Below are 22,776 nucleotides of genomic sequence, written 5' to 3'. Positions count from 1 at the left end.
CAGACAAATATTGAATTTCTGTCTTTTATAGATTAACAGGTGTTTGAATGCATCACCACAAGAAGAGGCTTAGGGACCCTCAAAGTGTGAGGACTGAATAAATAAGACTTCTTCTATCCCATAGCAGTATACATGGCTGATAAAATGGCACTCACTTGGCTAATATAGCTGCCTACTTGGCCAGCATCCTATCAGAAAAAGGCACCCCTTTATTTGAGACTCTGGGGTGTGGGTTGGGCTCCACTTTAGCTCCTATCAGTCACACTTGTTGACAACTAAGCAGCAACCTTGACTTTAGGGAATAAATTGTAATCATTTCTCTATTCATACTTGTAATAGAGAAGGTTTTGAGTATAAAATAAGTGTTGTATGTAAAAGTTCTTTTTATTTTTGCATTGTTTACAAATAATAGGGTCTTTTGGTGTGTGTGCTTTTAATACCATTGGTGTTCAGATTGCATCCTAAAGCACATGGAAAGTTGTGTCAGAACTCAGGTCCTTGGGTGCTGACTTTTTGTCATTGCTCTTTTAAGTTTATATACAGTGAATGTAATATTCTGTTGTTGTTGTTGTTGTTGTTGTTTTTAGTTATAGGTGAAAACAGTGTCTTTATTTTACTTTATGTGGTTCTGAGGATCGAACCCAGTGCTAGGCGAGTGTTCTACCTTGAGCTACAACCCCAGCCCTGTAATATTCTCTTGAAGATTTATAACAGCTCTGAACTGTGTCCTTAATATAAAGTTTACTTATATAACGTTGATATTAAATGTATTAAAATACAGATATTGAATGTAAGTTCAGAATTTTATTTTTCATATTTTGGCAAAAATGATATAATGAATTATCTTATAAAAGAAGAATTTTAAAGATACTGAAGTTTAGTTTAATTGCACACACCTATAATCCCAGCTACAAAAGAGGCCCAGGCAGGAAGATCATGAGTTCAATCCCAGCTTGTTCAGGCAACACAATGAGATCCTGTCTCAAAAACAAAACAATAAAAAGATGTTAAACTCCTGTATTCTTAGGAGAAAATGTCACAAGCAAGACAGATCTGCCCAGAGCGAATAGAAGTAAAAAAGTCTGCATCAATTCTAGACAAGGAAATTAATCGATTAAGACAAAAGATACAGGCAGAACATGCTAGTCATGGAGATCGAGAGGAAATAATGAGGTAAGAGTGGTTGATAGCTTTTCTGGTTTATTATATAATCCAGACATATTATCAAGACATTAAAAAAATGTTTATAGGTCTTTCATTTTTGAATGAAGTGTTGCTAAGGCATATAGTTGTAGCTGAACTAGTTTGTGTGTGTGTGTGTAGTACTAGGAAATGGATTCTGGGACCTCATGCATGCTATGCTTTGCCACTGAGCTATACCCCAACCCTAAACTAGTGAGATAATCCTTAGTAAACAAAATAGGTAGGAAAGATGTATATTAGTTATTATTACCGTCTTTCAAAGAAGCATTTAAGCAATGTGTGTCTAAATGTTGAAATTTCAACAGAGCCAGGTTGTTTTGTTGCTATAACAAAGTATAAAATAGAACAAAGTTTGTGTTTAGATGTTTGTTGTATTATTTATTAACACCGGAAAATTAAAAATAGTGTGCAACTGTTGAAGAATGGTTAAATTACAGAAAATTGCAGCTGTTACACCATGAAACACTTCTCATATTAAAAAAAAAAAAAAAAGATTGAGAAAACAGGAGCAATTTGTCAGATGTCACTAAATCCCCTCCGTAAGTTGGGAACCATTTTTGCATTTGCACCAACATTGCATGGGAGGATGCTTTCCTACGACCTTGCCAACAGAATATATATAAAGTTTATAAGTTGTTTTCCTGAGCTTGGACTAAAAAATAGTATGTTTATGTAGTTTTAATCACACTCCATTGTTATGAATAAAATCAAAATATTTTTCATATATTTAAAAACTATTTTTATACCTTGATTTATCTGTTCTTTTCCACTTTTTAAAGCATTTTAAAAATCTTTTTCCCTTAAATTTTAAGAGCATATTTAGATAATATGGATGAGAAATACTAGCTATGTGTTGCTAGTATTTTTCTCAGTTCATCATTTGTCTTGAGTTTTTTAAATTGGGATGGTTTCTTTTTTTTTTTTTTATTGCCATGAAAAAATTATTTAGTTCATTTTGTTATTATTTTATTGTATCTGGATTTGGTGTAATTTTATTTTACTTTTTTGTTATCAGAGTGAACCCAGGAACACTTAACCATAAGTGTTAACTAAGCCATATCCCCAACACTTTTTATTTTTTATTTTGAAACAGTGCCTCAATAAGTTGGTGAGGCTAGCTTGGAACTTAGGGATTCTCTTCAGCCTCTTGAGTCACTGGGATTACAGGCTTGCGCCACCGCTTCTAGCTTGGTGTCAAATATTTTAAAAGCCTTTCTCTACATCTAAATTTTGGAAGCATCCACCTATGTATTTTTATAACTTACATATATTCTTTTTTTAATATTTAGATTTCTGCTCTATTTGGAGTTTATTCTTGTGTTTAGTGTGAGGAATGGAATTTTTTTTTTTTCAAATGCATCCATTTGAAAAGTTGTTCTGTTTCCTACAAAATGGCACATATGAATATCGCCTGTTTTTGCAGATTCATAAGTATTTTCCTCTAGTTTTATATCTTAAAGGATAATTTTGTATAATGTAAATTCTTTGGCTTTGACTTTCTCTTGAGTATCTTATTTATGATTGCACTTTTTCTTAAAGCCCTGCAGTTTGTCTGGAATGTAAGATTCTGTGATTGCTTTTCCTTTTCTGTATGCATTGTGTAAATTTAAGTCTTTTAGATTTTCCTTTATCTTTTGAATATTTTCTATTTTATTGTTTTGGGGTCTTCAGTTATACAAATTTTAGATATTTTTGTCTTTATCATTTTGGCAAACCATTTTATGTTTGTGATTTTTTGAGGTTTTTTATTTTTATTTTTTTAAGCTGTCAATGGGCCTTTTATTTTTATTTATTTATATATGGTGCTGAGAATTGAACCCAGTGCCTCACACATGCCAGGCAAGTACTCCACCACTGAGCTACAACCCCAGCCCTTGAGGTATTTTATTTCTGCTTTGAGGAGGTATTCTTTCCTGCCAGCACTTACATCATTTTTCCCTTTAATTTACAGTGTTTAATTAAAATTTTTATCTGTCTTATGGAATATTGTTATAGTAAGTTTTTGTTATTGTTGTTTATAGAATTTTGCTGTACTTTTACAGCCCTTTTTTTTCCCATAAATATCTTTGTCTATATATTTTTTTGTAACTCATTTTTCAATCAGTTGAATTTACCTGGACTGGTTATTTGAAGGCTGTGAAGAATAACTGTGGGAGCCTAGGCCAGGGTTGCCTTTTATACGTAGTTAGGATCTATGTCTTTCTTATTGCAGTATCAGGCTGTCAGTACTGCCTTCTCTAATCGCATTTCTGAGTAGCCATGCCTTCCTTCTCTGACTCTTTGATCTTATCTTGTTCAGGGTAGAGAGATTTAATATCGCCCTTTGTTCTTCTGTTCCCTTGTTGACATCTGTCACTAAGGGAAACATTTTTTTTCCACTGATCTTTTTTTTTATATTATAATAACTAAAGCACATTAATTATACAAATTAGTGGGTTTTGATTATGATCTTTCCATACATGTACATGTGCTTTGAATTGTATCCATCCTCCCTGTGCCCCTCATTTTTTCCCCAAAGAAACTCTTCTTTCCTGTGACCCCTTCACTTTGAGAAGGTGTGTATTTGCTGATATCTCTGAGACCTGCCACCTGTATGCTCCTCGTATTCTACTTTCTTCGTAGCTTGAATTCTTATTCAGTGTAACATATTCGTTGTATGGAACCTGTTCATTCTAGAGGTGTCTTTTGACTGGGAATTAGGAGATAAGCTGCTACTTTGTACTCACCATAGTTTCTGCCTTCCTATTCTCCCAGCTAAATGCTTTTGAGAGTTATTTACTTTTCTTGTGAATGATGGTTACTTACTTACTGTTTTGTTCATAAAAATAGGCAGTACCAGGAAGCAAGAGAAACATACCTTGATCTGGATAATAAAGTAAGGACTTTAAAAAGATTTATTAAATTACTAGAAGAAATAATGACTCATAGATACAAAACATATCAACAGTTTAGAAGGTGAGTATATTTAAAAAATATTACTTGCATATATTACATATTTGTGTTTTCTTTTTTCACATTATGCTTTATAGATAATAAAATTAAGTTAAAAGAACGTTATGTGATTCATTTGTAACAGAAATAGTACTTAACTTGTCATTTAGGATTCTGTAATCAAAGAATTCTGATTTGAAGGAACCTTTAATAGCAAGCAAGTTATCCAACTGTGCTAGGTATCCTTCACTCTTAGGTGACTTTCATTGCTTGAATAGGTTCTTTGAATGAGAACTCATTGGTTCTGAAATAGCTTATTTCACCGTTGGACATGGTTTGGTCTTAAGTGGATACAAGAGTTTGGTGGGGCCTGCTAAGGCAGTATCCCATTTGATTTACCATGGTCTACTAGAATGACTTAGTTCTGTAAATGCAGAAACACTGTTTAATTCATTTTTGTTTCTTCAGTGTCAACTGTGTCTAAATATAGTAGGCACTTGATATACATTGGTTGAATAAATAAATATGGATATGAACAACATATTCAGAGATGCATGCACACAGATTCATAGCAATGGATTGACTCCAGCTAATGTCACAGATGGCAGAATTAAACAAGAGGACAGTTGATAGGGAGGAATGACTCTGGATATATTTGGATCCAAGGCAGCCCTAGTCCTCCCAACTTATTTCTGTTAGTGGCATTGCCTCAGTAACATGCTTTTTAACCATCTTTATATCCAAAATTCTATAATCTTAAGGTCATAAAATAAATAAAAATATATCTAGCTGTGTTACTTATGGAGAAATTTAGATAAACCCCTAAAGAAAAATGTAATTGATTATATTTCTTAACATATAAGTTAGTTTTGAAGTGTATTTTCAGTTTTTTTAAATTTACACAATAGTAATATATTTTATAGGTTATAGTGTAACATTTTAATTCATGTAGACAATGTGTAATGATCTGATTAGGGTAATTAACATATCCATCACATGAGACATTTATCATTTCTTTTGTGTTGGCATTATTCATAATTGTGTTTTTCATTTTATAGATGTATTATTAAAACTTGAACTAAATGGGATTTTTATCCCATTGGGGCTGCTTTTAATAAAGGTGGGACTAAATGCAACCTTTAATTGAGGTTAATACCTCAAGGCAGTACTCTTTCTGAATACTCTGTCTTGTGAATTATGAGGTTATTCACTCCTGCTAGTGGGAACATGAACTCTTCCTGGCTCTGTGGAAGCCAGGATGCTTCTGCTTTCTTTTCCCAGGGTCACTAGTGTCTTCACACCTGTGCACTGATAGTAATCAACCCACGACTGGAGCAAAACCATGGTAGATCTCTGTAGTTCTCCCTGTGAGCCATCCTCTCCTCTCTAGTCCTCTGTTCCCCAGACTCCCAGCTCTGTCTCCTAACAAGAAGATACCAGGCTTTACTCTTTCAGTGAGTAGGAGTTTGGGATATTCACAGGGCTTAATCAGTTTGTGTCTTTCAGAGATTATTTTTGACTCTAGCTGCCTGTGCTATCTGGTATTCAGAGTCTGAAAACTATTGTTTCATATATTTTATCTAGGTTGTTAGTTTTAGACAAAAGTCTAAACCCAATCTCTATTACTACCTATGTGTTTCCAGGTGGAGTATTTTATTTTTTTATTATCCAGAAATTTACATTTACATTTATTTTTAGAAAGTATTGCTGTTATGGTTTATTACCTTGATGACATGATTGATATTGTTTACCTAGTCTTAGGAGGAGAATAAAAATTATCAAAATTTTCTAAGTTGTTTGTGGATAACCTTGTCATTTCATGACAATAGTCTGTAGACATCCTGTAAGTGGAAGCAATTGAAGAATACATATTGTAACTGCAAGAAAAAAAGTGAACAGGGAATTCTGAAAACCAACTAGTAGTGGTTGCTGTGGTAGCAAAAGAAAATGCAAACTGTCAGTATTTCCTTTTATGGGAAGTTAAGCAGTTTAGGGAAGGAATAGGATGGAAAAAGAAAAAAAAATCAAGTTATTCTGAAGAAATAAACCTTACACTAATCAATGAGTAAAGATAGTTTAAAAAAAAAAAAAAGCCAGTTACTTACTACCTAGACCTTATTTTCTAAATACCGTTCTATGCTAAAAAGAATTAGGGTTTCATGGAAAAATGCCTAGTTACAGACCTGGGCAGGGAAGGTACAAGAGAACCTCTTACTATGCTAGAAAGGAAAGAAAGCATTTAAAATCGTGTCTGTGTGTGTGTGTGTGTGTGTGTGTGTGTGTGTGTGTGTCAGAGAGAGAGAGAGAGAGAGAGAGAGAGAGAGAGAGAGAATGAATTAATTTAACGACATAGGAGCCAATTTGAAGGGGCTTTCATTGGCAAAATCTGAGACAAAGGTGAGGATCAAAAAAAGGACAATAAGGAGTGGTATGGGTAAAATAAATCAATGAGTAAAATAATAATTTCTAATTCCAACCTGCTAAATAAAAAAGGTAGATAAGTAAATAAGAAATTAAAGAAGGAAAGTTTTTCCTTATAGTACGTTGTCACCTACTATATAGAGAAGGAATCAGAGTTTGCATTGTGCCAGGCATTGTATAAAGCATTATTATAGCTATAAAAAGATTGCCCTGACCCTTTTTGATACTGTGAAGTTGGGAGGAAATAAGCAAATCTATAGTTTAAGCTATTAACCAATCCCTCTACAGCTTAATTCTTTTAAGGACAATAATTATGTCTTATATGTTAGGGTAATAATGTCTCCATAAATTAGTCAAATGATTGACATTATATGAACTAACTTTTGTATAATGGGATATATTAAATGTAGGATGACATCTTCATTACATAGATGTTTATTATAAAAGTAAATGGACTGATTAAAATGTGGAAACACAAATGAATATAAAAACACAGAAGGAAAGAAACCACCTAAAACTCACCTATTAAAAGGACAACCAAGATTAACATTTTGGTGTATTTCTCTTTGTTTAAATCATGCTGAAAATACAGTTCTATATATCTTTTTTCTCTTTTTAATTTGCTCAATTTCTTCATTTTAAGGTGTTTGACTTTACGATGCAAATTGTACTTTGACAACTTACTATCTCAGCGAGCTTATTGTGGAAAAATGAATTTTGACCATAAGAATGAAACTCTTACGATATCAGTAAGTATCTTAATTTGTTGCGTCCTGATCATTAGGAAAATTAGCTGCTTTTCTTTTGATTAAACATTCATGAGCTTTAAGCTATTGTCTTTGGAAAACAGAAGAACGTATTTCTAAGTTAAGAATAATCTTTTTTCTATTGTGATAAAAATTAAATGTATTTTACTGAATAAAGTTGCTAACTTAGTTTTGCTTTTTTTTTCCCCCCAGACAACCACATTATTTTCTTAGGCAGATAATAAAGAACTTTATTTTCATTGACAAGTGACTATCTTGTCTTCCTACTTCATTAGTTTCTTTTAAAAATTTTTACACAGCATTTTAAATTATATGAGACATTGTGTAAAGTCCATAGTCTCTAGTTACTTTGTTGGAAACCAAGAAGGTTCTGCTTCATGTAATTGTCTTTGCATTATTTACTTCTGAAGTAGTTCCTAGCTCTGGCCTCTTTTGAATACACAAAGCACATTCAACTTTGTGGGTTCTGTGGCTATGGATTCATTCATAGGTATATGTATTAAAGGTGGGGTATGGGGATATGGCAATAAAAATTGTATAGTCAGTTCAAGAACAACTACTCACTCTAATCTGGGGAAATTTTTTCAAATAATTTATTACTCTTAGTACCATAAATTTAATCCCTTCATTTGAATACTTAGAAGATATGTTATGTGTTTGGAACATCTTTGTCATTTGGAACCTCTACATTTTAACCAAATTAGGAAGTTAATTTTTACTCTTTCTTTATTTAAATTTCCACTGAAAAATCATTGGTAGCTTCTCACCTACCATTTTTTAAAAATTTGTTTTAATTAGTTATACATGACAGTAGAATGCATTTTGACACATCATACCTAAATTATTTTGTATTAAGCAGCGGGGGGAGTGAAGGGAAGAGAAGGGATATGGTGGTAGGCTAGTAGAATGAATCGAACATTATTACCCTATGTGCGTATGTAACTGCACAACCAGTGTGATTCTACATCACGTACAACCAGAAGAATGAGAAGTTATATTGCATTTTGATATGTGGATCCTACCATTTATTTTTAAGAGACCCCATCATTAAAGATAGAAATATAAAAGTATTGTGAGGAATTGTACTCTGGGTAGAGAAGTGATACATCACAACAGCTCATTGCTTTCACTGCACACTACAAAAAAGCCAGAGAAATAACAAACATTTGTGTTTGAAGACATTGGAAAGCTACATAGAAGCAACAGTTAACTTGGAATTTCAAGGAATAGGAGAGCCTGCCTAAAGTAAACTGACAGTTATTGAATTTTTTTTTCCCCCTGGAGGCAATTGCTGATTCTGGAATTTTGGTGGTTGTAGAGGGTTGGCAAGACAGTAGATATGTGTGAAGTACTAAGCATATGACTTAGATTTCAGTTGTTTTCTGAGTTCTGACGCAGGGAACAAGGATGAGTGAAAGATAAATTAAGCCTTACTAAATTGGCAACTCAAGTCCGACCCAGCTGTCTCCTGGCCTTACTATGCCTTACCATGCCTCTGACCTAATAAAAGGATATGTCTCCTCTTTGGTGGAATATTATATCATCTGGAGCCTCTATTATTGTTTTACACAGAATATCAAGCTACATCCTGTGATTAGGAAGAAGGCAAGTGTATCTGTGCTCACCATATCTGTTCAACATTGTAGTAGAGGTTTTGACCAAGGCTAAAAGTCAAGAAAAAGAACTAAAGGACATGCATTAGAAAAGAAGAAATCAGATTTTCTTTATTCACAAATAACATGATCATCTATGTCAGAAATCTGATGGAATCTGCAGAAAAGCCACTAGAACTAGTAAGTGCAACTAACTACCAAAGTTGGAGGCACAATCAATATACAGACAGAATGAATTATATTTCTATATACTAGCAACAAATGATCAGAAATTGAATTTTTTTTTTTTTTTTTTTTTTTTTTTGGTGGTGCTGGGAATTGAACTCAGAGCCTTGTGCATGCAAGGCAAACATCTACCAACTGAGCTATGAGCTAAATCCCCAGCCCCAGAAATTGAAATTTTTCTAATACCATTTATAATAGCATCAAAAGTTAAAACTTAGATAAAAATCTGACAAAAAGTAAGCAAGACCTATAAAATGGAAATTAAAGAGAAATATGGTGTTCATGGATCAAGACTTCAGTATCAAGGTTTCAGTTCTCCCCAAGTTGATCTGTAGATTCTACACAATTTCTATCAAAATAACAGCATGCTTTTTGTAGATATTGATAAGCTGATTTGTACATGGAAATGCAAAGGACTTAAAATAGCCAAAACAACTTTGAAAAGGAAGAACAAAAGTAAAGGTCTTTAAAACTTTCTATTAGCTACAGTAATAAAGACAGCAGGATACTGGTATAGAGACCTTAAGAGAGAGTAGTAAAACAGGATACATATTACAAAGGAGCAAAAGGAAATACATCCTTTGGAAAGGATGAATATATTCTTCAGTTGTGTTTTCATAGATGTGTGTATTTGCTAAAATTTAATCAAATTGTTTATTTTAAATATGTCCATATGTGTTTTACACCTCAAAGCTGTAAAAGTTACCAGATAAATGAAGAAGCATGGAAATGTGACTGATACAGTTTTTTTAAAGTGGAAAATAGAAAGACTTACAGATAATAAGTTACAAAAAAGAGCAGATTGATTTTTTTAATTATAATTAACAGGTTAAAGAAAATAGAGTTCGTAATAAACAAAATGAACAAAAAATGCAGAGTTTCAACATAGCATTGAAGTTTACAGAAAGAATTAACAGATATTCTAAAGCTAAAAAAATGCATTTTCTGAAATTAAGAATTCATTAAATGATTTAACAGCCAACTATATAACAAAGGATAAAATTAGCAGAACTCAAAGGCGGTCAGAGGGAATATCTAAAGTACAGAACATAAAAACTGAGCAAGGAATACTGAACAGACATTAAGAGATATGCGGGGCACAATCAACAGGTTTAATATAAGTGTAAGAGGAGTCCCTATAGAATAGAACTAAGAATAAGCAAAGAAAATACGTTAACCCAAATTCAGAAACCCTAGCAAACACCAAGTTAGATAACTATAAAGAAAGTCTCACCTAAACACACAGTATACTCAAGTAGCTAAAAACCAGAAGCAGAAGAGAAAAAATAAATATTACTTTCCACATAGCAAGAATAAAACTGAAGTCAGACTTTTTAACAGGACTTATGGAAGAACAATATCATCTGACTTAAAATTCTAAATTTTAAAAAACCCTGCGACTTAGATTTCTATAACTAACAAAATAATCTATTTAAAATGAGGATGAAATGTCTTAGTTTTCAGACAAAAGCTGAAGAAATTCTCCAGCACACTTGGTCCACAAGAAGTGCTACTAAGGAATGTCTTCAGGTGAAAGAAAAGTGATCCTTGATGGAAATAATGTAACTTCTGAAGGAACAGGGATCCCTAAGAAAGGCACATCTATGGTTGATATAAAATAGGTTTAGCTGTCTTAAAACAGCAACAACATAGTGTCGTGACAGTAACACTAAAGGAGATAAGAGCATATGGAGTTAAGCTTTTGTAAGGTTCTTTACATTTTGGAAAGTAATAACATTACTAATTTAAGATCAACTAATACATCAGAGATATGTGTTATAATCTCTAGAGCAACCACTAGAAGAATGTTAAAATAATACATAATAGAGTCCAAATAAAAGAATAGAAAATAAATATACTCAATTAAATAAAGGCAAAACGTGAGGAGGAATAAAGAAGATATGGGACAAATAAATAGATAAATTACTTAAAGCTAGATTTACCAATAATTATATTAATTGTAGATGGAATAAATAATTGAACTAAAAGGAAAAGATTGTTAGTCTAGATAGAAGCATGTAAGAGCCAACTTTATTCTGTTAGGAAAAGACACTTAATTTTAACTTACATGGGACAGAGAACAATTCTAAGTAAAATATGGGGGAAAAGGTGCAATATTAGCCAAAAGAAATGAGGTAAAGCAATATTAATAGCAAACAAAATAGGTTTTGCACAAGAAGAGACAAAAAAAAGCATTTCACAATATTAAAAATTACTTTAAAAAATACTGTAATTTTTATATACCTAGTAAGGTAACTTCAAAATATTCCATAATCCCAGCAACTTGGGAGGCTGAAGCAGGAGGATTGCAGGTTCAAAGCCAGCCTCAGCAACTTAACAAAGCCCTAAAAAACTGCAAGACCCTCTCTCAAAAAAAAAAAAAAGTGCTGGAGCTGGAGCTCAGCAGAAGAAGAGCATTTGCCTCACATGTGAGGCACTGGGTTCAATTCTCAGCACCGTGTATAAATAAGTAAATAAGGGGCTGGGGATATAGCTCAGTTTGTAGAGTGCTTGCCTCGCACACAAGTCCCTAGGTTCAATCCCTAACACCTCCAAAAAAAAAGTAAATAAAATAAAGGCCCATCAACAACTTAAAAAGAGAGCTGGGGATGTGGCTCAGTGATTAAGCACTCATGGGTTCAATTCCTGGTTCAATAAAAAGCCATAAAAGTTAAGAGAACCAAGGCAAAGTACAAGATAAGATTTAAATAATGTAATTAACCGAATCAACCTCAATAGCCTACTATAGAACATTGTACAAAACTACTGGATTGTGAGTTGTTTTGAAGTACATACAACATATTAATCAAAACCTGTGGGAGACTGCCGTAGGATTTCTCAAGAGAGGGATTTATAACTGTAAATACCTTAGTGGGAAAGAAAGGCCAAGCATTAACGATCTCAGTTTTATCTCAGGAAACAAGAAAAAGAGAAACCAATTATAAATTAAAGTAGAAAAAAAGAATATTTAATGAAAATCTAGCATAGAAGTTAAAGGATAGAAAACAAAACTATACGATAGCAACAAAATAGAATAAAGAGATAGGCCAAACATACATGGTTTCCTAATTAAGGGCAGACTCTCCTATAGGCCTATGGGGAAAAGGTGGTCATCTCATGAATTGTGTTGTATTCAAATTGTTGGTTATACTTTTGGCAAAATAAATAGCAAACCTTGACCCTTTACCTCATGTAAAGTACAGAAAGTGAATAGAGATTTAGAGTCTAGTGGGGTGGTGCATACCTGTAATACCAGCAACGTGGAAGGCTGAGGCAGGAGAATTGCAAGTTCATATCCAGCCTCAGCAGCTTGGAGAGACCCTGCGCAACTTATGGACCCTGTGTCAAAATTAACTATAAACCACTGGGCAGGTAACTCAGTGATTTAGCACTCCTGGGTTCAGTTCCTGGAACAACAACAAAAAAAAATTTGATCATAGACCTACATATGAAATGTAAAGCAGTAAAGCTAAAAGAAGAGAATGTCTTCTCTTTCCTCTGCATCTTTAATAGCCATTTAAACTAGAACCAGATAATCGCAGTTTCCCTGATTGACTAATGGTATTTTTTTCATATAAATGATACCATTTTTTTGTATATTTGTTGGCAGTTTTTATTTTTATTCAGATTGCTTACTCATTTTTTAATTGGAATTTTGTTGGGGTTTTTTTGGGGGGGCTTTTTATTTTATATTCTGGGTATTAATTCTTTGTCAGGTGAGCAGTTTGCAAATATTTTCTCCCATTTTACAGGGTATCTCTCTTCCTTCTGTTAATTGCTTCTTAGTTTTCTATTTTTATTTTGTTGCCTATGCTTTTGGGGTCTTGTCCAAAAAATTATCGACTATACTATTGTTTTAAATGATTTCCCCTGTGTCTTCATATACATTCTTGGTGACGGTGTGAATTAGTATACTCATATGGAAAACAGAATGGAGGTTCCTCAAACAATTTTTTTTTTCTTTTGGGTACCAGGGATTAAACTCAGGGGCACTTGAGGACTGAACCACATCCAGCTCTATTTTGTATTTTATTTAAGAGACAGGGTCTCACTGAGTTGCTTAGTGCCTCACTTTTGCTGAGGTTGGCTTTGAACTTGTGATCCTCCTGCCTCAGCCTCCAGGGTTGCTGGAATTACAGGCATGTGCCACCTCACCCGGTTCAAACAATTATTTTTAATTTTTGAGTTAAATGAATCTTAATTTAATGAATGACTGAATGACCCAGCAATCCTACTTCTGGGTAGATATCCAAAAGAAATGAAATTTGAATATTAAAGAGATAGCTACACTGCCATATTTATTGAAGTCCTGTTCACATTAGTCAAAACATGAAGTTAGCCTCTGTGCTCATCAGTAGGTGAATAGATAAGCAAAACACATATATGTATATATACATATATACACACACATACACTTAAGCTATATGTATAAAATACTTAAGCTATATATATATGTATATATACATACACACACTCTTAAGCTAGTATTATTATTAAGCTATATCTTAAGTTCAGCTATTGAAACAGTGAAATAGATGGAAATAGAGGACATTATGTTAAGTTAAATGAATCAGGCACAGACAAACAAGTACCTTCATGTTATCTTTCATATGTGAAAGCTTAGAAATTTTGATATGAACATAAAATGGTGATTAACTAACATATCAGAAGGTCAAGGGAGAGGGGGGATAGAAGGTTGGATAATCGGCTCTTTTGGGGGAGCCTTTATTTTATTTATTTTTATGTGGTGCTGAGGATCTAACCCAGGGCCTCACACATGCTAGATGAGTGCTTTACCGCTGAGCCACAATCCCAGCCCAGGATAATGGGTTCTTAAACACAGAAGGAATAAGTTCTTGTATTTCACTGCACAGCAGGGTGACTATAGTTTATAATATATCTTTTATTTTATGAAGATCTGGAAGAGAGGAATTCAGAGGCTCCAAACAAAAGAAATAAGAACATGGAAATGTTGATTACTCTTACTTGATCAATACTTTCTGTATATATGTCTTGAAATATAACACTGTACTTGCTAAATCTGTATAATTGTTACATATTAAGTCAAATTAATAGAGTATCTTTATGTTTTTTATGAAGATTTATAAAGTGGGACACAAGCAGTAATCAAGATTGACAATTTATTACAATAAAGAATTACTCCATCAAAAAAGTAACATTAAAAGTGTGATAATGGAAGCTCTGAGCAGGGAAGATATTTGCACTACATATGTAAAATAAAGGACTGAGAATTTTAAAGAATAATAAATATTAAGAAAAAACTTATATATCAAAAAGCTTAAAATAGGAACCTCATAAATTAAGATATCCAAAGAATGAATAAACACAGGGAACAGTGCTAGGCATTGTCAGTCATCAAAGAAATACAAATTTATACCTCAGTAAGTTACTGTCCCACCCCTATTAGGATGACTGAAATGAACAAAACTGGAAATCTTGCGTTGGTAAGGATGTGGATTTAGAACTCTGATATGTTGCTGGTGGGAGTGTAATTTTGTAGAATTCATTTGAAAACCTGTCAAGAGTCTCTTAAAGCAATTCCATTCTTGGGCATAAGCCTAAGAAAAATGAGTTCTTATATCCTCAAAAACATATTGAATATATGCTTGAATTTAAAATTTTTGAAAGTTTTATAATATTAAAGATTGCTTATTTGAGAGCAACATTTTTTCAAATAGTGAATTGGAAAATATTGACAACTAAATGTCTGCTATTTTATAAACTGGGTAGTGCTCTGTTTTTTTCCCCTTGTTTGGATATATATGTATCTGAAATTCTGTCACAATGAAATAGAACCCCTCTTAATGGATTTTATATTATAAGGAAATTGTGTTAAAGAGGTTGTTTTAATTTCATTAATTACTTTTTATTGTTCCTATGGATTTATCCAGTAAAGAAGAATTATTTAAATATATATTTTAATCCATTTCTGCTGTGATTCCTTGGCCATTCTTTTAAGCATCTTCGTAGGTCCTGTCTCCTTTTACACTGAATAATTAATTGTACTTCTAAAGCAGTGTAACCACTAGATGTCAGTGTAATTCCAGTAACAAAAAATTATCTCAGCACTTTTAAATGTTTGAGACAAAGTGTCAGGACTAGTTTAAATTCTCTATTTTGATAAATGTTTGGCTTAACATTGAAACTTTATTAAATCTTTGAAATTTTGGTGTGTTAGATTCAGTTACGGTGAGAAAATTTCCAATTTGATTCTTTTGAAAATTAAAAAATAAAAGCACCATTATATAGCTCACCGTTTTATATAAAATATTTCGAATGGAATAGGTACTTTCACACCACCAAATCAATTTATTTCCATCCCCTCCCATTCACTTCCCCCCACCCTTCAACTACACATTCCTTCCTTCTGATTCTGGAAATCCCTACTTTCTTTACCTGTGTTATAAAGAGTTGACTTTTCCCACACTTAGTTTTTGTTTCTTGTCACCTCGTTCTCTTCAAGGTTCAGCCTGGAGAGGGAAATAAAGCTGCCTTCAATGATATGCGAGCCTTGTCTGGTGGTGAGCGTTCTTTCTCAACAGTCTGCTTTATTCTTTCCCTGTGGTCCATCGCCGAATCACCTTTCAGATGCCTGGATGAGTTTGATGTTTACATGGTACTGTTAAATTTTAAATCATGTGATTTTTGTTAATTAAAAATATATACTTAGAAAGCAAAAAATGCTTCAATTTTTTTAATAATAGAAAAGAGTCTGCCCTGACTAGCAGTCTTTGTGGCAGGGGGGGGGGGGGGGGGCTAGAGTTGGAGTTCTGTCTTTTGCTATCATGCTGTACATCCAGGGACCCTGTCCCAAATTTCAGTTCTTCTCTCCCAGAATGAACATTCTGTCTGTCCATCCAATGGAACTTTCTTCAGCTTCTTCCCTAGCTTATTTCCATTAACTCAGAAATATGTTCAGGCTGTTATTATCTAACAAAATTGTCACCAGGTCATCACTCTTGCTTTTACTGTTTGCTGTTGGCTGTCCCGTGGCAAAGTATATATTTTAAGGGTGTAAGAGCATTTGACTTTGAACTTAAAAAAAACCTAGGATTTGAGACCTGCCTCTGCCACTGATTACCTAAGTTGAAGCCAGGTATTTAGTTTTTGGCAGCTCAGTTTCTTCATGAATGGAAAAGTTATGAATGCTTCCTAGGGTTATAGTGAGGCTCAAGTGAGGTCCTGCATGTGATGGGCTCACATGACCCAGATAAATCAGCAATTACTCTCTTTAATACTTCTTTCCTAAGCCCATGGTAGTCTGAGTTTAGGCTGCCCTACTGCAGGAAAACTTGTTTAACAGAAATCCTACATGAGCTTATACCTACTCTATTTCTTCAAGTACATGGCACCACAGACCTGTCCTCCATCCCTTAGCATGTGTCATCTTGCCAGTTTGCACACTCTGCTTCCTGGTTTTACTGTATTCTACTGTTTACAGTCTGCTAGGCTCCCTTCCCTAATTCTAGTGTTCTTAAATGTTTTCTTTGTTTGCTTGTTACACTATTATTGATTTTCTTGGACTCTGTACCCTCTTTTCTACTCTCTACCATCTCAGGAGTGTGCGTGCATTCACACAGAGTCCCCAAAGCTGTTAACTGCACATGGGCACTTACCTCTCATCCCGACATCTCTCTTACATTCTAGATCTGTGTGCTCCACTGCCTGTTGGTTATCACCTAGTAAACAGCCAGTCTCTCAAATGCAGTTTGTCTGAGACATTGTGTGTCTTCCTCTGAAAGCCTTTTGCTTTTCCTAAATTCCCTACCTTGTGTAGGCCAAACTGTCATTACCACCACTATCACCTAGCTTCAAACCCTGCAGTTTATTTATGACTCTTCCTTTCCTTTTACTTATACACTAAGTCTGACCTCCCTCTGCTCCTCTTGAAGCTGCGCTAATCTTTGCCTCTTCTCCCTTTTCACCACAATTCTGGTGTCTCTCATCCCTCTCTGTTTGTCTTGCCTGCCATGAGAGCCTCCTGTCCCTACTCCCAGATTTTTGCCTTGCTCCTCCATCTGTGTGTCGTCTACCTTTTTAGCAGGTTTATATTTTCTAAAATTTATCTGATCTCACCTATTTAAAGCCCCTCAGTGGTTAATTATTATATTTGGGATGTATGTTTAATTCTGTAGGGTAATTTTGAGACCTTCACCATGTGGTATTTGTGGGTATTTTCAGATGTACTAAGTTATTTGTAATTTTCCAAATATGGCATCTCTGCTTATTGTGCCCTCTTTAGCTGTGCATCAGACCCTGCTTATCTTTTAAGACTTGGCTCACATGTCACCCTTATGACACCTTCTATGACCACTGTATCCTCTCAAAAGAACTTCTAAGAGTTTCCTTGACACTGTCTTAAAATATTATTTTTATATTATGAAGATACATAAATTTTATAGTGTATATTATTAATTACTATAGTGTTTTTCATTGTTACAGTCACCTCTTTTCATGTGTGAATCTCCCACCAGATTGTAACCTTTTTATGATTATCTATGTCTTAATCATGTTTATGTCTTCTAGTGCTTAGCCCATAGTAAATAGTTAGTAAATAATTATTCACAAATCAGAATTTATATTTGTTAGTACTCAATAATTATTCACTGTCAATTTTTTCCTTTTATGTAATTGCTAAAGATGGGTTGGAACTCCTCTGAGAATTGTCTTCAAGCTAATTTACAAGTCAGAGATGATAATTATTCTTTTCATGCAGTGTTTTTGTCTAAAATGTCATTATGTAGTCTTATTGCCCATATTGTATGTCAAATGGAATTCTGAGCAGTTTCTTTCTCTTTTAGAAAATATAGCAAAACTTGGAGCCCCATTTGATTCCAAAACCCATGTTCTAAAGCATGCATACTGTCACATACAATGTCAAATAAGACCTTTATTTGTCTATTTTCAATTTTCAGGAATTTTTAAGTGAGGGATTAAATGATACTTTGATTTTTTTTCTCTATTTAACTCAAATTATAAGCAGGGTCTGTTCATTTAGTTTCAAATTCTAATTCTAATGAAGCATTATTTTTTTTGTATACATTGATGTGCTCTTTAACTTATTTTGAAGATTCAAGGAATTGACCTGAAAATTCAAATTGGTTTATAATTGTACAGGCTATATAAGGTAATGAGGAAGGATTTTAAAACATTTAAAAAATATTGTCTCTTCATTGAGGGACAATTTGAGAGACTTGATAAATATGAAATCAGACACTTTTGATTTTATTCTGAGTGATTAAACCATTACTGAACTAATTAAATTTACACTGTTAGCATTTAGTTGTATCATTTACACATTTTCTGATTATTTTAATTGCTACTTGAATTTGAGTTAGGGGGCCATACATGCAAATAGTTTGACTATTATATAGGAATATTTTTAGTATAGGAGTAAACTGGAAGAAATATTTATTTAGTTATTTTCCCCTAATAGTTTCGGATACTGTCTTTCCAGGTATAAATTCCTTGGCATCATAGACAAAGTAAATCTGGGAATTTTTATCAGCCAATAGAATGCTGGTTTTATAGAAATGGGATAAAATATAGTACCAATCCTAACCTTTGTCTTTGTTCTCCAGGATATGGTTAACAGGAGAATTGCAATGGATATGATACTTAAGATGGCAGATTCCCAGCGTTTTAGACAATTTATCTTGCTTACCCCTCAAAGCATGAGGTAACTTATTAAAACTTTCTGCGGATGTATATGTATGTTAAGGGGGAAAGAAATCTTTTTCTTTGAAAACTTAATTTATCTTAGCCTTTAAATGCAAATGTGTAAGTGGCCAATGAAGAGAAAACCCCTGTATTGGTTCAGGACGTTTAGAATAATTTCTCCTTTTTTAGCTCTTTAAAATTTTGTTTGTGTGATCTCCCTTCCATAACTAATTAAAATATGATTATTGACTTTTTAGTATTTCTATTTTTGTTTCTTTGTGATTACTCTGACCAACTAATAATAATATAATTTTAGTATTATATGTAGTACAGAGAAACAATGCATGGTTTCCCTAGTCTTGACTCTTTTCTTGGGGATTTGCAAATACTAGTCTTTCTAAATAAAGAACTCTGCAATGCTGTTAATCTATATTTGTTGGGTATCTACAGTGTGTCAGGCACTGTGTCACTTAGAGTTGATATTCGGCCTCTGAAATGGCCCTATGATCATTTGGGATTTAAACTTCTGATTAAGAATATTCATGTAACTCCTTCCTGGCTAGACAAGAGTAAGAGTTTAAAATAGTTGAGCTGGGCACGGTGGCACATGCCTGTAATCCTAGCAACTTGGGAGGCTGATTGCAAATTCAAAGCAACTCAGCCTAAGCAACTTAGCAAGATCTGTCTCGGAATAAAAAGGGCTGAGGATGTGGCTCAGCAGTTAAGCGTCCTTGGGTTCAATCCCTGAAATAAAATATCCTCCTTCATTTTCTTTTCCTCTATGCTGAAAACCCATGGGATCTAAGTAGTAAGTTAATTTTTTAAAATGAAAACAAATATTTCCTTATTGCAAATTATATTTCTCCTTGAACTCTTCATAATAGATGTATCCTGATCTTAGCAAATAACAATCATGTAGGTTTGTATTTTCATGAAGTAGTATTAGGCTTTGGTGTTTTGGTTTTTTTATTTTCCCCCAAGGTGCTAGTAATAGAATGTAGGACCTTGCACATGGTAGGCAAGTGCTCTACCCTAGATTTTTGTTTTCAATGGACAAAAACTTTCTTGGAAATTTGAGTAATTAATTTTGCTTTCTCTAGCTCACTTCCTTCAAGTAAACTGATTAGAATTCTTCGAATGTCTGATCCTGAAAGAGGACAAACTACTTTGCCTTTCCGACCTGTGACTCAAGAAGATGATGACAACTGAACTAAATTTGTAATTTAATATGCCTTGTCCTCATGTTGAAAGATTCGTGAGGGGAAAAAATCTGGACTATTTGAATAACACGAGACTGGAGATATTCTAAAATAAAACAATCTCCTTTTATCTGACTATAATAAAATGTTTAAATAAGCCTAGGAAACCAGCTATACAACCAGCAATTGAAAATTACTTTTACTTTCCTTTGAGAAAATCAGTTACATTGTACTGGTTTAAATTGTTTTAAGTTCTTTTTGTTTGTTTGTGTTTGTTTGTTTATTTTTAACCATCTACTTTTGTAGATTGTTTTTCAGAAGTAAAATTTTATACATATGCATATGTACATATCTGTTTAATTTGATTTATTTCTATAGTATTTTTTAAAAATTAAAATAAAAATTTGAGTACCTGATTATATTTAGTTTTGCTTTTCCAGAATATTACATTCTACCATTAAATTATCAAAAGTAGGTGAAGGGAGGGATTTCACATTGTAGAAGGGGTGGAAGTGTGGGCTATGGATACATACAATAGACCTATTTTTTTTTTTTTTTTTTTACAAAATCTATTAGTTATGAGGACCCTGCACAGGACTAGAATTACAAAATCTCTGCCTACAGGCAATTTTTAACCCCAGAAGTTCAATTGTAGATTTGGGTTGTGGCTTTTTATTATTGTATATCATCAAATGTAAGATGCTGTCTGTTTATAAGACACTTGTGAAGTACTGAAGCACTGCCAACTGACAGAATGCTTTTTTCCTCAGATTTTTACCTGTGCCCTATATAATAAGAATTTGTAACCAGTATAACCGGTATCAAATAGATGATGATTCTGTTATTTATCCTGACTAGATGCCTGCTGGCTTGGTTTAAAAGCCCTCAGTTTGCAGCCGAGGTGCTCTCAGCTGAGAGGATACAGGACAGAGGGTCTGTGCACACAGGGCTGGGGAAAGAGCTGGGGAAATGGTGGTTGCTTGTGGAGCAGGAGAGCAGTTAGTAGCTGCATGAGCCAAAAGCTGCACCTTTGATGGTGAGCTATCATTCAATTATAAGAAATATCCTAGTTTTTAGAAATGTTAAAAAGTGTGCCCCTAGGAATGATCAAACATAGTTTATTGTAAAAAAAAAAGAAAAAGTGATTTATGACTTTTTAAAGAACACATGAATAGAACTGTTGCCCATATTTTCTGTTTGATACTAGTTTTAGTGCAAAACTTTAAAAAAACACATTGACTATCAATAAGCATTCCTTATATTACTAGCAATAAATATTAGAATATGTATTTATGAAACTGAAAAGGAAATATTTTAAGAAAAGCAGTATTTTAAGAACAAGGACATTTCTGTAAGAAAAACTGGATTTTGGTTTTGGTGGTGGAGGAGTCTAATTTTGATTTAAATTGAAATAAGCTGGCAATAAAAATCCAAAAACTTGTTTTCTAATCTACAGCTATAGAAAGAGGAAAATGTGTGCTGTTCTAAACATTCGCTGCTGACCACATAAAATCTGATTTTTAAGTTACATTTATAACTCATTTGTATCAAAACTATTTTAACGTGTGCTTTTTCAAATAAACGGAGTAGAATTTACCAAATGCATTAATTTTTTATTAGCTAAGGAATCAGTAAATTTTTGTGACAGTTTTCAATATTATGCTTCTTAATACAAAATGGGAAATATAATGCTCAGGTATCTGAAAGTCTCCTGTTGAACCGAAGGTCATTCGTTTCTTTGGTTTCACAAAATTTTGGTTTCAGCCATCATTAAGTTAACATATCTTCCTTCATCTGTGTTCCAAGTAGTAGTAATATTAGAGTAAAAGAATAAAAAATTATTCTTTTAAAATATATGTACCATCTAAAAATAAAATTATATGCATTAAAGTCATGGTTTTGTGAGTTGGGAAAAGCAGTAATTGACCAGCTTCAGTCTCTTTATTATTAGTAGTCACTTAAATGTGTTATATAGTGATCTTGAACTTCTAGAATAAAGTCCCAGGAAACAAGGAAGAAAGGCTTCCTTGATCTTCAATCCTACCTTCTCAAATCTTTGCACTGGAAATGATTAAAATCATTTTCAAGCTGACAAATATGGTGTTATAGTAAGCCAAGATGTAAATATGGCATATGCTCCCACCATGATGTGCTGCCTCACCACAGCCGTGATCATGGACTGGAACCTCTGAAACTCAGTGAACTTGCAGGGGGGCTTAGGTGACCAACATTTTATTTAGAAGATATAATTGACTATCCTTTGCTTGCTAGACCCCTGTACGTCCTTTGCTATCAACTCCTCCAAAGATGTCTGTTTAAGTCTATGCTTTACTTGTAACATGACTTAAAACTGGAATAAGTGTCTGGCCTCTTTAAGAAGGTACTTTGCTGGGTGTGGTGGCACATGCCTGTGAGAGTCTTGGGAGACTGAGGCAATAGGATCACAGGTTCAAAGCTGGCCTCAGCAACTTATCAAGGGCCTAAGCACTCAACAAGACCCTGTTTCTAAATTTTAAAAAAGGGGGTACTGGGGATGTGGTTAAGCACCCCTGGATTTGATCCCTGGATTTGATCCCCCTGTATCCCCTTCCTCAAAAAAAAAAAAAGGTAGTTTATTCAGAAATTGTGATCCTGAGTGACAGGGAAAATGAGGCCTTAAAGCAATGGTGTTGCCCTTTAAGAAATAGTTATTAAAATTAAGAAATATAGAAACTTGGGACTGCTAAGTGCAGAAAG

General features: G+C 33.6%; 1 protein-coding gene across 3 annotated transcripts in view; it reads left to right on the top strand.

Moving 5' to 3' along the window:
* Smc6 (structural maintenance of chromosomes 6) overlaps positions 1–21,661 on the top strand; it is a 72,195-nt gene extending 50,534 nt beyond the window's left edge. The window contains exons 21-26 of one of the 3 annotated variants that reach the window (XM_076832551.2): positions 1,028–1,173; positions 4,033–4,158; positions 7,199–7,304; positions 15,645–15,797; positions 18,763–18,860; positions 19,942–21,661. In XM_076832551.2, coding sequence (XP_076688666.2) covers positions 1,028–1,173; positions 4,033–4,158; positions 7,199–7,304; positions 15,645–15,797; positions 18,763–18,860; positions 19,942–20,050 — 738 coding nt within the window. In that variant the 3' untranslated portion in view covers positions 20,051–21,661. The remainder of the gene's footprint in view (positions 1–1,027; positions 1,174–4,032; positions 4,159–7,198; positions 7,305–15,644; positions 15,798–18,762; positions 18,861–19,941) is intronic. The other 2 variants (XM_076832548.2, XM_076832552.2) reach the window with 2 other exon arrangements.
* Positions 21,662–22,776: the final 1,115 nt, after the last annotated feature.

Source organism: Callospermophilus lateralis, chromosome 14, assembly GCF_048772815.1.
Source record: "Callospermophilus lateralis isolate mCalLat2 chromosome 14, mCalLat2.hap1, whole genome shotgun sequence".
Lineage (NCBI taxonomy): Eukaryota > Metazoa > Chordata > Mammalia > Rodentia > Sciuridae > Callospermophilus > Callospermophilus lateralis.
The sequence above is the reverse complement of the archived record's forward strand: the minus strand, read 5'-3'. Positions and strand labels throughout refer to the sequence as shown.